At 40.0% G+C, this 22125-nt stretch overlaps 1 protein-coding gene across 1 annotated transcript in view; it reads right to left on the bottom strand.

Moving 5' to 3' along the window:
• Nucleotides 1–10862, bottom strand: part of GAP43 (growth associated protein 43) — a 91941-nt gene extending 81079 nt beyond the window's left edge. The window contains exon 1 of the mRNA XM_006176531.3: nt 10637–10862. Coding sequence (XP_006176593.1) covers nt 10637–10666 — 30 coding nt within the window. The 5' untranslated portion in view covers nt 10667–10862. The remainder of the gene's footprint in view (nt 1–10636) is intronic.
• Between the last annotated feature and the right edge of the window lie 11263 nt (nt 10863–22125).

Here is a 22125-nt window from a genome sequence, read left to right as displayed (position 1 = left end):
ATGGTGAAAATGAAATGGGGGACATTTGCAATGGATTACTTATAATGTCTCACTATTCCTTTACATCTCTCAAATAAAACATTACTTTTTTTATATATATATTTAAAGAAATGGGACTTTGAAATGCAATGTTTGCCCTAAACAGCCTCAACACTTATTTCCTTCCCTCATTAGAACCCTGTAAGAGTCTGATAGCCAAAGTGGGCTGCCCTCGATACAGTATGTGTCTAGAAATCCAATTGCAAGTTAATTATTTAGAAGCCAATAATTTCTCTTTAAAGAAATTCTGCCTTGATTTTCCCCCCTCTTCAGTAAATAAGGGAGACAATTGCCTCCACTGGGGTTTGAGTAGAACTGTGGAATGCATCTTTTGGAATAGCTGTTGAGGATCTAGTTTGGCAATTAAGAGGAACTTTTACTTCTCAGTTTTTATTCCAAACTGGTAAATTGGTTTCTGAACCAAAAAGCAAGTAAGAGTGGGAAGAGGATTTGCATTTTAACAGCCCCTAGTCTAGGCTAGTTCCTAGGCTAGTCATGCTGACCAAGAGGTTCTGAAACCATTTGGAAAAGCAGCTAACTTCTGAGTTTGCTTAACTTTTGGAGATCATTTCGTTTATTTTTTTCTTGCCTCATCTAGCTCTTTTATGTAGTCATTAATGGGAAGACATTAGGATCTTTCAAATTTTCACTTAAAAATAACACTGAATAGTTTTTGGAATTGGGATTACAAATAGTGGATGTAAAGCTAATTACCAAAAGCCTACATTTAGAGCAAACTGGTGTATATGGAGCCAACAGCTCAATATTTTAGAAAGTGCCAATTTCCTAAAAATAGATAAATATGATGATTACTGCTGGAATTAATTCAAGGACATTCAAAATGAGATGACTAATATCAAGGAATAGCATTTCTCTGATATAAATCCAAGGGAGATGTTTTACACCCATTATTGCCCAATCCTGTAGCAGAAATGAATCCCACAAACCAAAATAAGAAAAGTCAGATCAAAGCTATGCCACATAAAAATAGCAAGAATATATGGTAGCTGATATTCCTCTTAGCCAGGTGGTACCCGGCAGAGTTCAGCTTCTGGAAAACAGGGAACATCCAGTGCCCGTCAACTCTAGGTGTGGAGATTTGCCCCAACTTTCTTTTTTAGATACAAAAGCTCATGAGATCAGTGTGGTTAAGTTTCCTTTAAGAATCACCAGTGATGATAACCTTACCAATAATAAGAATATGCAATACAGGCCAAAATGAAAACTGTCAAAGGGAAAATAGTGGTCTACCACATCTGAGGTCAGTCCCTCCTAATCTGGTGAGCTACCCTATTGTGGACATACAAGTATATATGTAGGAGACTCTCAGCCAATTTATTCTCACTAAATTGCAGGTGTGGGTTTCAAAACATTGTCTAAACCATGTGACCTGGTCCCTCCTCCAGACAGAGATGATTGTTCTGTTGGTAACTAGCTGACTCAAGAAGGACCAATCAGATTCATTTACTCTCATTCTTTCTCTCATATTGTCTTTCTCTCACTCTCTCACTGTGTGTGTGTATATATACAGAGATATAGTTCTATCTCTCAGCTAGAATTTTTAATTGAGAGGCAGAGAAGCTGGGGTTATTAGTAACTGAGTCTTTTAAATGCAGGGCTCCAGAAAGAAAGTTTATGAATTCCTTAAGTTGAAGTTCCCAGATCTACTCTGATTCCCATAAGCTTGGCTGTTTAACTTCTTAATTTCATGTGACATTTAGCTTCCTTTCAATAGATCCCTTTTACAGACCCTTAAAGGTGGTGTCTGTTACTTGTACCCAATCAAAGGACACATAAGTAATACAAGTAAGTGTGTGTGATTGTGTGTGTGTATGTGTGTGTGGAGAGAGACACACTCAGAGAGAGACAGAGAGAGACAGAGACAGGGAGAGGTAGCTAGAGTGAAAGATTAAAAGTGATCATTAACCAACCGTAGGTAAAATTTAAAAAATAATTGCTTCCCTCTGGATGACCAGCTTTTCCCCAAGTTTCCAGTTAATGTATCTTTCTATCAAACTCTATTTAAGCCCCCTTTGTAAAAGTATTTTTCAAAATATCCACGATACTAATTTTTCTATGTTAGATTTTTGGCTTCTAGGAAAAACAAATCTCTTGGAAAAACGATCCAATTATTATACTTAAAAATATTTTCGAATAGTATCCGTAAATTAAGAAATCAGATTCTTTGGGTTGCAAAAGTTTATTGCTTGTATGAGAATTTGATAAAATTTGTATTATTAAATTGATAACTTATCCCAATTAACTAATGACACAGGAGAACTGAAATGTCCTTTGTAGAGATCTTGAGAGTTTAAATTATATCTGGCATCAGCTGAGTTGGAAAAGGTTCAGGGGTTTATACCACTTCTGATCAAGGTTAGTTCCTGATGCACTGAGGAACCCCGAGGTTGCATGGAAACGGTGCTTAAGTGGTCATTGAACTGTGCTTTCCCCAACCAAACTTCATCCCCATTTTTAGTCTCTCAGTCAAGGTGCATTCCCTCTCTACTCTTCTGCATGACTGGGCCCTCATGTGATGGATGTGAGCACAGCATGCCTGATAATCTTAGTGCTGAGAACCCAGTGTGGAAGTGAGGTGGGGGTGGGGATGGAGATGAGGGAGAAACAGCCAATTTAGCAAATGGAGAAGAGAAATCACAATGTGAAGAAAAGACTAAAACAGAAAAAGATAACAAAGGAAAATAGTGGATATTTCTAATCCCTTTGAACTGATCCTTGGGGTCTCATGACAATTTTGAATATTTGCTTATTTAAATTCTGTCATTGAAGTTTTCAAAGGAAGTGATAAAGATATGCTATGTTTCCATCCATTAGCAAGATTAATATTTACTGTATAGAGAATAGGAGAGGAAGGGTGGGAAGGGAAATGTACATATATTCTACAGAGAGCAGGGGTAATTTTTTGTAGAGAATCAGGGATACTTTTAAGTTTCAATATGTGGAATTCCTCAAGCAACAACACTTTACACTTGAAAAACACATTGTTTGCAAAATGCTTTTATTTTTGTCACTTTATTTGAGCCTCACACCAACACAATAGAAAAGGCAAGCCTGAATTTGGAGTATTCTTTTTATGCACCCACTTACATAGATGAATAAACTGAGGCTCAGGAAGCTTATGTTACTTACCCAAGATCACACGACAAGCAATTGGCAGAGCCAGGTCTAGAACCCAGGGAAGGGTTTATTCCACTACAAAGACATGAAACAGGACATTAAACAAACAACATCTAAAGAAATAAGTTCTGTAAATAATTAAGAACAGGAAATCTGGAGAGACACACTCTCATTTACAACCTGAACTCACTGCAAGTGTGCCACTCTGTTCTAAGTAGACAGGAGACGAAATTACAACTTTGGCCACAACCACCTTGAAAGGAGGACCAAGAGCTGAGTGTGCATTTACACAGAGCCAGCTCTCAATAGGTACATAGGACATAGGAATGGTCTTCTGTACCAAACCATATCCCTTAATGGTCCATCATAATAATTCCTCCCTTCCTACTTTTATTCTCTCAATAAATATTTTTTTATTGAGAGGCTACTATGTACCAGACATAGCTTAATATACCTGCTTTGTCTAAAACACCTATTTAGAAAGTTGGAGTGTATAGACTTTTTCTTACATTTCTCCTTTATGGCCTGACCCACTTAACATTAGCATGAGCTGGTATTACTTATCAGAAGAACTCCACTTGGACCTGAAAGTAGGAGAAAAAATAAGAAAACTCAAAGAAAGAGACTGAAAGAGATTGAGAGCAATGAGCAAGATATAAAAGAAGGGTTTGGAGACTGGGAGACACTACTCAACTTCATCTCTAGATCATTTTGCCTTACTGTTTTCTCAAGGCCATGCCAACTCAGTCAGAGAAAATGCACTACCGAGAGTCTGGCCAATAGTATTTTCCTATAAAGCTGTGGTCACAATGTGCCCCACATTGGCCACAATTGGCCTACTTGAGAATCCAAATTTCTTCAACCTATTCAAACCTAAGTAAGATAAACTTGATCTGATTCTCAGTCATTCACCAGGCACTTGAGGGACTACTTACCATTCAACCTCCTTTTACCTTCATGTAAGATTTCTCTTTTTGAAATATTATTATGTGGATAGTTCAGTGGGAAGAAAAGAAACCTAAATGAACCTAAAATTAATTCTGAGCATAAGCCCCTGAGCAAAGGCCAAGGCTATGTGTATTTTTTTTGAAGTTTGTGTAATCAATGAAATAAATCAAATAAGAGCAGTGAGGGATTAAGTCAGGGCCTGTTTGAAATAGCTGTGGAGCAAAGTAACATGTGTCAGCACTTAGGGCCTAAAAGGAAGGGCATGAGAAGGTCTAGGATTATGGTAACCACGTGTCTAACCTGGGACTCTGCTAACTTCAGAGTGGGGCTAAGATGCTGGCTCGTGGGGGAGGAGGATGTAAAAGGAAGTAGTTTGGAGAAACACAGTATCAACGGGCTCATTTTGCATTTTATGCTCGATTTCATTCAAAACTGATAGCTTTCATATCTCTAGGTCAACAGCAAGAATCAGTGATGATTAGCTCCACTTCAAAATTTGGTAACAATAGATTAAAAAAAAAAATCTCATGGTGGTTCTCTCCATTTAGACATGCCACAACTTACGGAAAGACTGTAAACCTAGTTCTATATTAATTTAGCAAATAGATTATTCACAGTTAAAATCCATTATTTTATGTGCCAAGCATTGTAGTAGGCACTGGAGATAGAAAAGTAATTAAGATTCCACCTTTTCCCTTAAGCAGCTCACAATATGGACACCAGTATGCGAAAAAACAAATGCTATATGTATAGTGTAACAAGTGATCTAACAGTGATTGTACAGACTATAGCATAGTCACAAAGCAGGTAGAAGAAAACTTATCTCAGGGAGGTCAAGAATAGCCTCAAAGAGCTGACTCTTACAGGAGGAAGGGAAATTTTCTAGGCTGAGAGGGATGTGAAATGTGGGCAGAGAGTACAGAGTGAGCAAGGACACCACAGCCTAAAATATTGGCATGGTGGTGTAAGCTGAGAGGACAGGTGTTTGAAGATGGTACTGGAAAGACAGGCAAGACTAGATCAAGTCCTCCATGCTGAGGAGTTTGTACATTAGCTTTCCATTAACAGAGAACCCTAAGAAGATTTTTCACGAAGGAAATGATATGACCAGATTTGTGTTAAGTCAAGATAAGAGCAGGGTTATCTGCAAGAATTGATGGTGAGAAAGATGGAGGTGGGGAGTCCTTGCAGGAAGCTATTGTCTTTGCCCAGATGGGAGGTAATGAAAGTCAGAACAAGGTTATTCATGGTGGAGCTGAAAAAGCAGAGGATGAGTTCAAAATCTTTTTAACTAGAATCAGAGAACTTCACAACTGGATGTGGAGCCTAAAAGAGAAGAATTCTTTTAGGATTACTCTCAGATTCCTAGATTTCGGAAGCTGGATAGACAGTTTAACAACAATAAGGGTGGGGATTTGGAGGAAGACCAAATGGTACAAAATGAAAGACACTGAGTTTGGCTTTGTTCATAACGAGCATGGATGTCTCTGAAATATCTAGACAGAGATATCTACGGATCAGAGCTCAGGAGTGATACCCAGTCTACAGATTTGGAAATCACACAGGTGGCTATAACTCTGGACATGGATGAGATCACCCTGGAATTAGTGTGTTCAATGAGAAGAGAAAGAGGTCAAGGTCATTAACCAGGAGATAATTGATATTTGGGGAGGTAGAGAGTGAAAGAAGTCAGCAAAGAAGACAGAAAAGAACCTATCCAAGAGGGAGGAGAAAGAGGAGAGCTGTCATGGGACCAAGTGAGGAGACAGTTTCAGGAAGAGGGATGGACAACAGTACAAAATACCAAAGAGATATCAAATGAAATGTGAACTGAAGAGTCACTGGATATGGTGTCTTTTTCAGAATATGTTTCAATGGGAATGGAAGCCTTATTAAAGTAAATGTAATAGTGAACGAGGCATGATAAAGAGGAGGAATCAGTTATGAGCAGAAGGAACTACTCTCTAACAGAAAAACGCAGCATAGTAGGCACTTAATAATCTTGAAAGACTGGCAATTTCTAAGCCAAGCTTCACATGCAAACCTTGAAACTTTTCTTACATTTGTACTGATCTTTGTTTTCACATACATTTTGTTTGATTCCTTACAAAAACCTTTAAGGTACAGGGTGGGATTTTTGTTTGTTTTCATTTTTTGTTTTTTAGACTCCATTCTATGGGAGGAAACTGAAGCCCAAGACCATGCAGTTCATTTGAGATCACAGAATCAGTAAGTGGCATAAACAAAGGACTCTCAGCACAGTGCTCTTCCCCGCACCACAAAGAATGTTCTGAAGATCAATGCGATATTGCAGAGGCAACCAGGCCACACTTGAGAAACTCTAAAGGGAGAATTCCTGCCCACAATCACTTCTTTGACTAACAATAGACACACTTGGTTGCCCAAATGCTTCTATGGAGTTAATAAGGAAGTGATTAGTTACATGCTGTATCTTCTCTTGAGAAGACCTGAGCGTGTGCATCCTTTGAAATGTCCCTTTACTTTTAGAGGAAGATTTCAGACTTGTCTTACTTTATCAATATGACAAGGAGAAACATTTGGTTAATATGCTCTATCATTGCCTCAAAGACACCCTCCTCCCTTTCCTTTCAGAGCCAGGTAAAACTGAAGTATGTAGATTAATAAGCCCCAGTCTTAACACTTGACAATTTCACTGTGATGGAGGCAAAGGAGACCCTAAGTCACCCTCCCTCTCAGCGAACAAGAGCGCTGCCCTTTAGCATAAAACATGAAAGGTTTCTGTAGTTTTGCCATCTCAGCAAGAGAGAAAATTAACCCTATATTTTCTTATCCCAATTACCTTAGCATGGGTGAGGAGGGAGGGGACCTGAGTTACAGACGGTCAGCATGAGAGAGCAGGGATGATTGCGCACGCACCCTGGCATGGGTTAGAAGGAATTACAGTCACCAGATATTAATGCATTTCTAGATTCATCATTAATTTTCTAAGATTCTCTGCAAGTCTAGATAATTTGGCAGGAAAAAAATTGCCCTTTAAATGATATCTTCTGCTTAAATTTGGAAATGTGTGGTAGAAATCACCATTTTAAAAAAATGAACAGTTTTAATTATATTAAGAGAGAATGCCTCTATTTAATTAATTCATTTAGTCCCTGGGTGACACTGGGTGTGGCTCAGTGAAATTTAGGAGGAATCTAGTTTATCAGGAGGACTCCTCTGCACCAAGCAGCAAGGCAGCATCCTTCCACACCTTTCCAACACTGCAAGGGAAAGGCGCAGTCAGGTTGGAATTCTGAACCACAGATCACTCTCTCTAAGATAAGAATCACTTGTTCCATGAGGAAAGGCAGATGTTGGTGGGGTTGAGGGGTGGAGGCGAGGGGGTCTTGTTGCTTGCACTGGTATTCTTTACACTTCAATTACAAATTAATCCTTATTTTTAAACAAAAGAAACACCTCACAGTTTTCTTGCTTTGTGGACACATATCACATCTTGCAAGTTTTTCATCATCTACAAAATGCATGGTAATTAAGCCATTTAAAGTTAGCCCCAAGATATTTGAAAATCATAAGCCACTAAAATCTCAGGGATTCTTTTATTTATTCCTCCTTTGACCACTCCTTTACCATCTTTTCCTTTCTACCCCACTCTCACTGCCTTCTTCCCACTATAATAATCTATAGTGGTAATTAATGGCTAATAAAGATCATTTATGCTTTCTTCTCAGCCATTGGCAATGTATTACAACTCGGAAATCCAGGATCACATCTTTATGCAGCTCAAGTGGAAGAGGAAGGAAGTGCAATCCCGCCAGCCCCCTCCCACATTTCTGCCGGATTTCATGGGTGTGGCAGAGTTTAGACCTTTGCAGGTTTTTGCCCTTGTTTTATTCTCTGTTAAGGACTAGGATGATGCATAGATGGCAGAAGAAAGATAATCACAATCGGATTCTGCCATGAATGATATAGGATCATTTCACCCACAAGCAAGAAACCTGGGTGAGACCTAAGTACCCAGGCTATATAAATGCCAGTCAGTGTAATGTGAGCCCACGCCCTGAATACACCATTTCCTTCAGTTTGATTTAACAGCATCCTAAATACTGACTTATGTGAATGACATACAGCTGTGGTCAATAGGGGACTTGAACATTTCAGACAAGTACACGCTTATAAAATGTATGGGCAAAATAGGAACATTTGTATATATTCAAATTTCTCTCTTGAATATGAATTATGCTAAAACACATGCCGGCATGTGGAAACCATACAGAGCACATGCATGACTGTGTACGGGAAGTATGCAGATACTATATACACTTGCATGTGAATTTCTACAACTCCCTAAACACACAATTTCAGCTTCTTCACTTTGCACATATCCTAGTGAACACTTGGGGCTGTCAGCAAGAGGACCCAAGTGAAGCCAGCTGTTCCCTTTTGAGGAAGGGAATTTCTTTAGCCTCAGTTCCCTTTCGAAAAATCATGCTTGGCTTCTTTTGTCAAGGAGGGGGGCGTGTGTATACATGTATGTGTATACATAGGGTGGCAAAAAGTTGTAAACCAGCATATTTTTTCTTTCCAACATTAAAGCTTTATTTAATGAGTAGCACTGACTTCCTTAGGGCTCCGCCCTCCTAAATTTTATTTCTGCAGCTCACCAGGGGAGCAACCTCAGTACTTTCCTTGAAAGTGTGCTTAGCCCAGCCACCTGTATCTATGGCATTTGTGTATTGGAATGAAGGAAGACAAGGAGAGGAAATTTCTTGGTTTCAAAAATGAGCCAGTGGAAGCATCAATCTCTAGAACCACAGAGCAGTTTAGGGAACTGGCACATGTAAGGCTCTCATGCTCTTCCCCAAACACCCTTATACAAACCACACACAAACCCCTAGTGCCTGTGACTATCTATCTATCTATCTATCTATCTATCTATCTATCTATCTATCTACTTATTTATTTCTGTCATGCCTCTCCACCCTCTCCACCCACTGCTCTGAGATTCTGCTTCTGTCTCCCTTCCCCTTCCTCTTCCTTCTCCTTAGTCCTCACTACTCCACTCCCCACCCTCTCCACCCCAACCCCCATCCCCCTACCAGGGCGCTGGCTAAATGTGCAAAGCTGGCAGCCTGTTTCTTCTCCACTTCCCCCTCCACCCCCTTTGGATTCAGCGAATGTATTACAAATTGCCCCATATCCAATACCTGCACAGGAATGATGCCCAAATCCTATCTCTTGCACCCCACCCTAAGGCAAGCAATGTGCAAAGGGCTTTTTTGACCAAGACTGCCTCCCCACCCACGGGAACGCACACACACGCACAAGCACACACTCACCCATATCCCACAGCCATTTTTCTCCTTAACCTTCGCCAAAATCGCTCAAACGTGTTCCAATCAGTGTTTGAAAGCTCATTTTGGAGAATGCCACGGCGCTGTCCGTTGCTGCAGAACACGGTACTAGCCATTCCTCCCCACCCTCACCCCAATCAAGTTTCTAAAATGTCTTTCAAGAAATAAGTGAGGAATTTGAAATGGAAGAAAAACCTGAGCCGGGGAGGCCGGGAAGGCCGGGGAGCCGAGACGGGCGGCGGGGGGGGGGGGGCGGGGGTGCAGAGAGGGAGGGGACTCGGATTCTCGCTCGTATGTGTCCCTCTACCTGATGAAAATGAGTCACTATGCTTATTATCCGGAATGTTAGTCCGTCCTTGGTCACTACAATTCCAGGAAAGATGCACAGGAAGGGGAGAAAAGACCTGATTTCCAACAGGTCATACTCGGCTGGTCTTTGCCATCCCATCGGAGCTCAAAGCTCCTAGGGGCGTGGTCCACCCTCTCTTCAAACCAGCTGGTGCACAATCGGCTACTGGAGCTTGGGAAGGGGATTTTCCCCTCCTACACGGCCAGTTTCTCCGCTAGCCCCAGTTGTCTTTAGATTTTCTTTTTAAAAACTTCCCAAATCACAGTTTCATTCATTGAAAAATAAATAATTAAACCTTCACATGTTTTTTTCCATTAATACCTGCGCCGATCTGAAGCTCATGCATGTAGGAAATAAGGCTTCTTCCGCAGCACATGTGAGAACATAGTACCATAGAACAAGCAATACTCATTACTGGATATTATCCTTTCAACCCCGCTTTTGGCAAATAATATATAAAAAAGGATTGCCTCCCCATCTTGTAGGTAGAGCCCACATCTTTCCCCCAACACCCCTCTCTATATCCACACACGCAAAACCAGAGACCTAAAATGCTGAACATTTACTGATAGCCAAAAAAAATCTTTTTTCTAGCCAAAAAGGCGTATTTTTTTTCTAACCTCATCTTAATTAGCAGTAGCATTCCAAAACCAGAGCGTGGAAAAAGAGAATAAAAGCTGGGATGCAAGCATCAGTTACCATATGCTAAGGAAACGCGAGCACCATGGCCAGAGAAGAAGCAGTTAAAACATTTTTTTTCTGCCTTTACAGGGAAATATTGCACTCTGGTCATTTCACAACAGCAAGAAGTAAAAATCTTTAAGTCTACCTGTTTGGTTCTTCTCATACAGCACAGCATGGTTGTATCGTCCCTTGCCTTCTTCCTGCCTTCTCTCCTTTCCTCCTCTCTCTTTCTTATTCCCCCCCTCTCCACCTCTTTTCTGCTCGCTTGCTCACTCGCTCTCTCGCGCTAGCGCGCTCTCTCTCTCCCTCCCTCTCTCTCTCTCCCTCACACACACCAGGGCAGTTAGCAGCAACTGTAAGGTCCACAGCTATAGCTCGCCGCACATGCTCTCTCCCTCTCTCTCTCCTCTCCCCTCTCTTCACCTTTTTTCTACCCACCCCCACCCCCACCCACTCTCTGCCTATCTCTCTTTTCCTTCCCTGTCTCTAGGTCCCTTTCTCAGAATTGTTCCCTAGCTTTCAATGACTAATCACTTCCCCCAGCCCCCACCCCCTTTCGAGACAGTCACCCCCTCCCCATCCCCTGCCAGCCTCATGAATATTTAAACACCTCCAATCTGGACCCAATTACCCACCGACTTTCCCACTGCATTGAGAGAGGGTGGTGGGGTGGGCGCAGAGAAGGATATTCCAGCCATTCTGGAGATTGCAGGGAGTATGTTTTAGAGAAGAGGGGCTTGAGGAATGCTTCTATTTCTTTATTAACTCTTTTCCCAATATCACAAAAGCAAAGAGTATCTATTCTGACTGAGTAGTCAGAACTATATAATATGTTATATCTGCTATTTAGATTTTATGCACAGTTAATAATTGTGTGGGTTAATTTCTCTCAAAAAATGAAATAACATGTGAATGTCATACCCTGTATATACACTGTGCTCAGTATTCAGTTAACCTAAAATAAATACATATATGTAAACTTAGATGTGCACAACGTATCTCATATATGCTCCAATATCCTCGAAAAATCTATGCAGATATATTGCATTTTAAACAGTCTAAGCACTCAAGTTCAGAAATAATGATGTTTAGGAATTAGCATCTGTATCTAAAATCACATGGTAGTTTTTTTGTTTCTTATTGCACATATACCTGTTTGAAAATTGGAGTTTCTTCTAATTTTACTGAAAAAGCTAAGCACATTTGAACAGTAAATCGTGTAATATGAATGGTGCCTGTCGACTAAAATAAAAACGTACAAAGTGAGAGCTCTGAGTTTCAATTTTACCTGGGGACTCACTGAGGACTATAGCCTGGGAGATAGCCTCTCAGATCTGAGGAACTGCTCAGAAGAGGCAAGGGGGAGGTCAACATATATGTGATTTTGGTGAAGGGGTTGCAATCAAGCACACATCTTGGAAAAAGGTTACTGCTCATCATGAGGAACAGATATCTTAGTTAATGGTTTTAGTGCTTTTCTTTTTTTTTTTTTAATTGAAGTATACTGAGTTTACAATTTTGTGTCAATTTCTGGTGTATAGAATGTTTCAGTCATACATACACATACATATATTCATTTTCATATTCTTTTCATTACAGGTTACTACAAGATATTGAATATAGTTCTCTGTGCTATACAGTATAAACTTGTTGTTTATCTATTTTATATGTAGTAGTTAGTATCTGTAAATCTCAAACTCCCAATTTTTTCCTCCAACCCCTTTTCCCTCCTGGTAACCATAAGTTTGTTTTCTATGTCTGTGAGTCTGTTTCTGTTTTGTAGTGCTTTTATAAGTATGGGAAGATGCAAAAATCTATGTTCTTAAAAATTTTCCCCTGAAAATACCTATCTGAAGGCCTGTTCTGCCACTTTTCCCAGAGGACAGAGTGTCTCCTTCCTAGTCTCCACCCGACCCCTTTCAGGGTGTGTTGAAGATCAGCAACTGCACTGGCTAATGACATAATCCTTATAGGGCCAGGTGGCGAGGGACATTCTTTAGCTGGCATGCCCAAAATGATATTTTACAGTTTGGGCAAGAAGAATAAAAGTAAACTCATCTGTTATCAGAAGAAAAAATATATCATGAAGCTTTACTTCTTCAATTCTGTCTGTGGTTCTTCATAATTTGGATGGAGGAAAATATGACTTAAAAAGAGTATATACAACATAATTTTTCCATATACAGTGCTGTGTGATCTTGGGGATGTTAGTGAACCTCTCTGCACCTAGTTTTCTAAGCTGTAAAATAGAGATAACAATATCAACCTTGCCAACATGCTGTGAGGACTGAACAATATAATGTATGCAAAGCACAATGAAGTCATTCTCCATACATAGCAGCTTTACCTTAGATAGCGTACTCTTCTGAAATTTTGGTGATATTTTCAGGTAAGTATCTCAAATAACTCTTCAAACCCTTTCTTATTGTTCATTGTGACGACAAGCATCCCCAATTAAACAGCTCATGGTCTTTCTAGTCCCCTCTTGATATGAGCCCAGTTAATACATGTCAACAAGACAGCTTATTATCATACATATTATCAGGATCACTGAGCTTAATAGGTACTCAATACATTTTGACAAAATCCCAGGTACACTCACCTCAGAGTGCACTATCTCAGAGAGATACTCAGTAGGTAACAGTTATAAATTATCACAGAGGTCTTCCTAAGCATGACCTGCTTCAGAGCCAGTCTTACTTGGTCTTTTATTCCTCTCAGTTTGCTTCTTAGTTTTCATACTCAAAGATTAAAAAAAAAAATTAAGTTCTGAGTTTAATTTTTTTTTTTTAATGTTACAACAAGCTCAGTCAGAGCCAAGCTTTCAACAACAGCCATCTATGTGTGTCAGTGATAGAAGAGGGCAAAGAATAGGTAAGAAGCAACCTTGTCAGAGCCGTTCCTGTTGTGGATTAGGATTGCCCTACCTGCCTGAGGGGGCTGGAAAGAAAGGGAAGAAGTGGGTGAGGTGGTATTGGGGGAAAGGGAGGAAAAACAGATTCATACATAAGATCATTTTGTCAACTATGTGGTCCAACTTAAGGAACACAGTTGGCTGTGGAAAGAGGCCAACTCCTTTCCCTTTCAATGTACTCCCCTTAGCCCTCCCATTTATATCTTCTTCACCCTTTTATTTATCAGAGAGAAACTTGAAAACAACGTGGCATAATTAAACCAGAGTCTAGAGCTCCAAACCAGGCGTAGGCCTGGATGAACTCTGTGACTTAACATGTTAAACCACCTGTGTTAGCATCCATTTCCTCAGCAGTTTACATACATTATTTCACCCAATACTCAAAATGAGGTAGGTGCAATCAGTAATCCCATTTTAAGGGGGATACTAACGTTACGAAAATTAAATACCTAGACTAGGATACAGAGCTAAGAGGAGGTAAAGCCACAACTCTGAAACCCTGTTAACCACTAAAGTACATTCAGTGGGCTTCTATACCTCATCACTTCTGGAGATTAGACTCCGTAGTGTAAGTTTTGTGTTGAAATGAAAGCCACGATCTGAAAGGTCCACCTATTAGGCCCAGCATTTACCTCAAGAGCCTTGAAGAACACGCTGATACTTTAATCCAACAGAGAGCCCTCTGTATGTTACTGACCAAACATCACCTACTTCAACCAGCTTCAGCTGCCTCAGTGTTTAGAGTCCTCACCACTTTTTTTTTTTTTTTTTTAAGTGGAGGTACTAGGGATTGAACCCAGGACCTTGTGCATGCTAAGCACTCATTCTACCACTGAGCTATACCCTCCCCCTAGTTCTCACCATTTTGGATGTCTCCCTCTGGACATACTGCAGTCTGTCAATGAGCCTTTAAAAACTACTTCCCAGAAGGGAGCTCAAGATTCCAAATTTAATTTAAATAACATGAAATAAATTCCAATGCATGATTTTTCCTCTAAGCAATGGAGGTTATAGGAATGCAAAGGAATGAGGAAGAGAAAAGTAGACACTGATGTGATCTTGGCAAAAAAGAAAATACATTTATAAAATAAAAATAAATAAAATAACCAGTACTGTCCTGATCCCCAGCCAACTCTTCAGTGGATCCACTTATACCTAATCCCAGAAGATGCCTAAATTTAAGTTCTTAAATAATTTTAGTTTAGAAGTTACCTGTTGGTCTGTAACAGGTAACTTCCTGACCTCAGGTTAGGCAACAACATCATTCTAGAAGAAGGTGAAGAGTGGTGAGGGCCAGGTCCTAGTTCTAGCCTCAGATCTCTTTGAATTTTATACTAAAATGACCCTGTTTGTTATAATAAACCCAGAAGTTACTAGGCCTTATGAATGGCTCTGTCAGATAGTCTGCCACTTTATGACCGGTCTTGAGAGAAAGGTGTCATTGAATCACGTACAGACTATGTTCACCTTTTCTCTCCCCCTTGCAGGAGTTTCTTTTCTTTTAACTTTTAGTCTTAGTCTTTTACCTGCTCTATTAGTGTTCAGTGCCACAACAAAATACCACAGACCAGGTGGCTTGAACAACACAAATTTATTTTCTCACAGGTCTAGAGGCCAGAAGACCAAGATCAAGGTGATGGCAGGGTTGGCTTCCCCTGAGGGCCTTAAGGGGAGGGCCTATTCCAGGCCTCTCTCCTTGGCTTGCAGAGGGCTGCCCTCTCACTGCCTCTTCACAAAGTGGTCCCGCTGTACACGTGCACCCTGGTGTCTCTCTGTATCCAAATTTCCTCTTATTAAAGGACATCAGCCCAGCTGGATTAGAAGCCCCCACCATATGAAACTATTTAACCTTAATTACTTCTTTAGTGGCCCGATCTCCAAATACAGTCACATTCTGAGGTACCTGGGGTTAGGGCTTCCACATGTGGCTTTTGAGGAGACACAATTCAGCCCCTGACATCTGCACTCTCCATCAGTACTTTCTGACTTCACTCACTTATTCAGCATTTCCCATGTTGCAAAAACATCCTGCCCTCAGGGAGATACACACATGTAAAAAGCAAAACAAATGCTATTTGAACAAAATAGAACTCAATGTCAAATGTGTGTTGTAAGAACTCAGAATAGGAAAGAAATCACTGTGGACTAGGATATGTCTTCTACTTCATAATTAGGATTTGAACAAGTAGAGAGGATGCAACAAGTTTTAGAAAAAGGTCATATCAGAAAAGGCAAAATTCATAAATAATCACCACCTGATCGAGGGACTGTCAGTCAATATGAAGAAGAGGGGGACCTGGAAAGGAGAGTAGGAAGAGAGAACCTGAGAAGGGATGGATGGTTACACTCAAACTAAGAAGGATCTTGAGGGTCAGGCAATGACAGTCTATTAGTGTCCTAGGGCTGCCAAAACAGATTTCCACAAACTCGGGGACTGAGAACACTAGAAATGTATTCTCTCACATTTTGTAGGTCTAAACTTCAAGTGTTGGCTGGATTAGTTCCTTCTGGAGGTTCTGAGGGAAAAATCCATTCCATTCCTGTATCCTACTTTCCAGTGGCTGTGAATCAACCTCACCATTTCTCGGTTTGAAGATGCATCACTCCAATCTCTAACTCCATCTTCATTCTGTCTTCCCTTCTTCTTATAAGAACACCTGTTATTGAGTCTAGAGTCCAGCTAAATCCAGGAGGATCTCATATTCATTTCCTTAACCTAATCATATCTGCAAAGACCCTTTTTCCAAGTAAGGTCACATTCACAGGTACTGGGGGCTAGAACTTGGATACAGCTTTTTGAGGAACACAAGTCAACCTACTACAGGGGATCAGACAGAAGCTTTGTGAGTAGGAACATTTTTGAGAATGCCTAAGGCAATGTTGCAGAGTATGGAATGGAGAGACAGATAGAGCAGGGCTCAGGGAGAGGAGGATGGAACTGTTCTAATGCCTAGATCAGGAAGGGACAGTGGGAGAGAAAGTGAACTGTCACTTGTTGAGCGCCCAGTATGTTCCATGTATCACAGATTTTATGCTTTACATGGTCTGTCTCATTTACATCATGGAAGAATATCTTGAGGGAAGAGAAAAATGGAAGAACCGAAAGTGGCTTGGAGATTGAACCTGGGCAGCCTGGAGAATGAGAATACAAAGCTCAGATGTGAGGACACCCTGAAAGGGACCTGGTGTGGTAAGGAATGAGACAGTTCTGAAAATGTTCATTTTATGGAGGCTTTGAAATGTTCAAGTGCAACACAGAACCTGATTGTAAGAAAGAAGACTGAAGTTGTCGGAGCCTGCCAAAGTCTTCCAGGCAGACACGCTGCATCCCATTCCAAGGAAAGGCAAGCCTCTGTGATATGATGTCACCATATTCATTAGGTTGAGAGCTTTTCAGTACAGCCTCATTGCCAGAATTCATCTTGCTTCCCACAGGCAGACAAGAGTCTGAAGCTAAGACCTGGATCATTTTTAGGACCCTCTAAATCTCCATCCATCTTTCCAGACTTGCCTCAGATCCTCTCAAGAGTTTCTCCTTCCAGCAAACTCTGAAGGCCATTTGAATTGCTGAGTAGTCAATATCCCAGAACAAGGATATCTCAGGGAGGGAACCATGTGCTGGTGGCAAAGGAAGAGAAGAAGAAAGGTATGCAGCCCATGAGCAAAGACTCAGTAGCCACGCAGCCACCAAGAAAGTCTGAGATTGCCTGTGTGACCAAATCTAACTCAGCGGTTTACTCAGAGTATCAAGTGGCTGATGTGAAAGATTCCATCATATTACACAAACTTCCACCATCAGAGATTGAAATCAGAACATTTCATCTAGTTTGATCATTAAAGGAACCACAGAATTTTCCACATATCTTTTTTCTGTTCCCCTCAAAGTATTGGAGTTGTTCATTTACCAGCCAGTCTTCTCCCTGAAACGCACATTTCTGGATGGCAAGCACTATTTCTTAGTTTTTTGTTTTTTGGAGTTTCTTTTGGTTTATTTCTGGTGTTTCCAGCAGGGGCATATATGGGTTTTATGAGACCTAAAACTTATATGATTTGGGGGGGCCTCTAAGTATGAAAGTGAATATTTATTTGGAATAAGAAATCACAAATTATATATTTCAAAAATTGATATATACTACACACATCATAACATTCAAAAAATAAATGTAATATTTTGAAACAACTAACATCTCTATAATTCTTTTTTTGACTACGTGTTCTTTGATCATCTCTTTGTACGACAATGACTTTGTATATAATATTCTAAAGGAGACTGGAAAGGATAATCTCGTCTAACACAGTTCATTGGAATTGTTTTTATGATTGATAGTCGGAGGATTAAAACATGAGACTCCAAATACAGATGTATTTCTAGTGCAGGGCACTAGCAGTGATACAAAAACAGGAATTCTGAAAAATTCTATTTCAAATAATTGAAATAGTTGGAAAGAGAAGACATCGGTATTATATATTTATAATTGAATTACTTGCCATTATCAAATTTATTCCTGACAGAAAAGAACTTCAGTTTTGGTCAGGCTTTGGTAAGAACCGAATCTCCCACTTAAAAATGGACATAGCTGATGCCTGGAGGCATTTCCCTACAGACTAGCTTCTGGCTTCATTCATTTCCAGCTGTGTTTCTCATCTTTACCACATGACTCAGGTGCACGTGATGTAGGCCAGGTGCTGTTTGTATTATAATTCAGCTTCTGGTCCTGCCCTTCAGGGTGCCATGTCCTGTGAGTCAGCACCTGGTATTCCCAGTAGCCATGGATGGCTAGCATCAACTTAACTCTACATGGAAGTCCCTAGGAGCAACATAAATATATCCCATTAAACCCAATATAAATGTAGCACTAACACAACCTCATCTTGCTTGGTTCCCAAAATTGCCCACTGCCCTGCCACACAACCTGATATGAGGAGTGCTGCAGAGGGAAAGTTTGAGTGGAAAGAGGTAGGAGTCTTAATGGGTTGCTATTAAAATACCTTACTATCTCAAACTTTATACAGAGGCACAAACATGTGGCCCAGGGCCCATGCAAGTGAGGAGCCCTGGAGCTTAATCTGAATTAGCATCTCAGTAAATTTGCTTCTGGTTTCCAGTCTTTAGTTCAGAGCCATTGAGTCCTGAATGCATAATTGTACCAGAAGAGTACTGGGGTGGGAGAGAGGAAGGGAAAAAAGGAGGGAGGAAGGAGGTTTGAAGAAAACTTCAAACATCGATTTTCAGGATCCCCAACTATTTCAACCTGCAATTGTTATTTTGTTCTACACAGACATGGTTTTGTTTCTCATCATTTCCACTCCTGTGGATCCTGAATTTGTCCCATCCTGAACTTTCTTCTGGAATGCTCACGGTATGGAGAAATGACAAAATGCAGCTTCCTGATGAACTCCAAACATCAAGTTTCCCATCTGGGTTCCATTAAATGTTAACTGTCATCACCTGGGGAATCAGGGCGCTGTCCTTCCCCAAAGACGATATCCCAAAACTAATCGCGGTTTATTTTCTCCCCTGACTCATGATACCTCTTTTACTATGATGCTTTATGACACCTCCTTCTAAAATGCACCATCTTATATAGACAGAGGCAGTGTTGGGAGGTTTCATGTACTATTCAATTTTTAGTTGGATAGTAAAAGCTATTTCAGATATATACCTTCAAATTACTAAATTTGCTCATCTTGGCTTGAAGCATTGATAGGTTTAACTGAAACATTATCAATTTCAACTCTCATTCAAACCAAGCAGCTCATCCTATAATTCAACCTTTTGGGTTGTTTTCTCCCCTTTCCTTTTCTTCACTCCACTATGATTCCATCAAATTTAGAACTGAGATTTTTTGCTTAACAAACTTGGTCCTTTTCTATCTGAAATCCAAGTCTACTCTTCTTTACATCAAACTTTTTCACAATGAAGCTATCAAAGCACACCTACAGTGTCTAATGCACTCCATCCACAGAATTTTCTTGAACAGACTTTCCCCCTTCTCTGTCCTCAAGGTTCTGAAATGTATGTTCCCAATAATCCTCATCTGATCATCCTTTAAGTTCCTCCCAGTATCTATAAAATTTTCCCAAACTCCTCTGCAGACTACTTGGTTTTCTCCTTCCGATTTCTCTGTCTCTTCCTTCTTTTGGGACTTCAAAATCCCAAATTTCTCTAAAAGTCAACGAAATAATTCCATCATTCAGGCTTTTCAAGATTTTTCATTGACTGAAATACCACTTTCTGAATTTCCCAGACAAAATTAGCAAGTAATTCTCCCAAGCTATCTTCAAGTGCACTACACTTCAGGCCACACCACATTCTCCCTAGTCCACATATAAATGTTTAATACTAGAGGGTGAGATTATATTTATATTATTTTACATATTTTAATCCAATTCTTTAGATTACACAGCATTGAAAGATAGAATTATTGAAATTGGAGCCCGAGAATGTTATCTCGTTTGTCTCCCTGACACTAACTAATGATCTCAAAGTTTTGTTTGCTTTTGTTAAACTGGGGGCAATCTCTCATTAAGGTTTTACATCCTCATTCCTGATGTCTGATATATTGGGAGTCTCTCTTTTCCTCATATTAGCAAATTGTCATCTTCTGGGCCTTCATCAGAGTAAACGTATTTAATGGTCTGTTGGACAATAAGGCTATGTGCATCCTCTTAATAAGTCTTCAAGTAATCAGATTCACAGATGTCAGGCCCTGCATGACTTCAATCATGTGCATTGTCTGTCCCTGAACTTCAAAGATCCTGGGAGGCTGGATGACACCTTTAATGTCATCTGGCCCAAACTCTCCATTTGATGTTTCCAAATGTTAAAACACTCTGTGCTTGAAGGAAAGCACGTTACTTCCAAAGCTTCTCATTTTCAACTTTTGACAACTGCTGGGATAGTCTTTCCTTTAGAAACTCATATCTGTCTCCCTCTAAGGCCCACCTGGTAGTCCTGTTTGCAGTCCCTGGGGCTACCACAAATACCTCTTTCACAGATTATTTCAGCAAGTATTTAAACACAATTCATCCATCCTCTCTGAGTCTTCTGCACACTAAACATCTCTCAAGCTGTTTTTCACTTAATGAGATTTTGAGTCCTTTCATTCTGGTTAGACTTCTATCTCCTCAAAACACTACAATTTGTTTATATCCCTTAAAATGTAACATCTCTAACTAATAATTATACTTTTAGATGTTAAGTATCAATTAAAACATAAAAGAACTGTAAGAGCTGTGTGTGTGTTTGTGTGTGTGTGGTGTGTGTGTGTCCCACCACACCAATGAATTGTGAGCCTATTCAGTGGTGTGCTGGTGTATGTTTAACAACTGATTCTCCAGGGGCTGGGGATGGGGGAAACATTATTTGCACCATTTGCCAATTTCCTTGGTGTAAATATTCCTACCGTGGCCTTTTCCAAACTGCAGTGTGGCATCAGTGTGCAAAGCTGGGGAGAGTCGCACAGCAAAACAACACTGTATTGTATTTTCACCATATAGATAAAATAAACATAAATAATCTCAAGTGCACTAATAAAACATTTTAAAAATTAGGAAGTGATATGTTTTGAGTATTTGTTTTTCATATAATTGGTTTAATTTTTAGTTTATAAGTAGTTTAATTTTTAATAATGCTGTGTTTAACTACTGGCTTGCAAAATTCCTGGAAATTTAACGATCTGTTTGCAAAAGCTCACATGGCACCTGGCATACCACTTCTTTACTCCAACTAAAATTTTGAAACATTTACGTATGATTCTGCTAAACTAAACCCAGTACCCTTCACAACTTTTTGAAGGCTGTGTCTAGAAGTTGTCTAGTTCTGTTGTTAACTTTGGTTTTACTTTTTCATCTGGGTAAAATGTTGTATATGAATGTAGTCTTGTTTATTTTCGTCTTGTTAAGCTTAACCAATCATTTCACCCTGTCAATAATTTTTTAGATCCTAATTCTGTCACCCCACATTTCTGTCATCTTTATCCCTTCTGGCTTCATGTCATCTACACATCTGATGAGCAAGCCTTATATATCTTTATCTGAGGCACTGAATTTAAAAAAATGCCTGACAGGAGAGGGCCAAGGACAGAATCCTTGGCCATGCAAATAGAATTCTCCCTCCACACAAGCATGAAACTATTAATCAGCATTGATTCAGCGAGGTAGTTTTCTACTGAACTGCCTTTGCATTTAGTCCAAATTTTCCCAACATGTCTATAAGACTTTCAAGACATTATTTATGAAGTGTATGACTTAAGTCCAGAAACCCTCACCTTCTTCCTTCCCATGTCAGAGAAAAAGATGACACTTCTCTTAAGCAAAGCTGATCACTTTCTCCAGGATCCATCAGCTATGCCACCTTTCGTCTTTCAATCTCCATCTACCCCACTAGCATATAAACAGTGCCATTTCTCCACTCTGCTTTTTTTTTTCCATTTGGAAGATTGCCTATTTCATTTTTTCCACTTTATTTGTGCTTACTATTCCATCTCTTCTCTTTATTTTCAGCATGACCAACACCGTGTCTTTGCTCTCATTTAGCAAGTAGATGCATTCAGGCAGGAACTCCACCCATCTGCTGTTTTGCCACATTCAGACTTATATGCGCCCGAACCTGGCAAAGTAGAGTGAAAGTTTCCCCTGATTATTTGGAATGCCATCTCAAAATTCCTCAGAGAACTTAGTCCTCCTCTCCTTCTCTTGTATCATCGTCTTCCTCTCAA

The sequence above is a fragment of the Camelus ferus genome, chromosome 1, assembly GCF_009834535.1.
Source record: "Camelus ferus isolate YT-003-E chromosome 1, BCGSAC_Cfer_1.0, whole genome shotgun sequence".
Taxonomy (NCBI): domain Eukaryota; kingdom Metazoa; phylum Chordata; class Mammalia; order Artiodactyla; family Camelidae; genus Camelus; species Camelus ferus.
The sequence above is the reverse complement of the archived record's forward strand: the minus strand, read 5'-3'. Positions and strand labels throughout refer to the sequence as shown.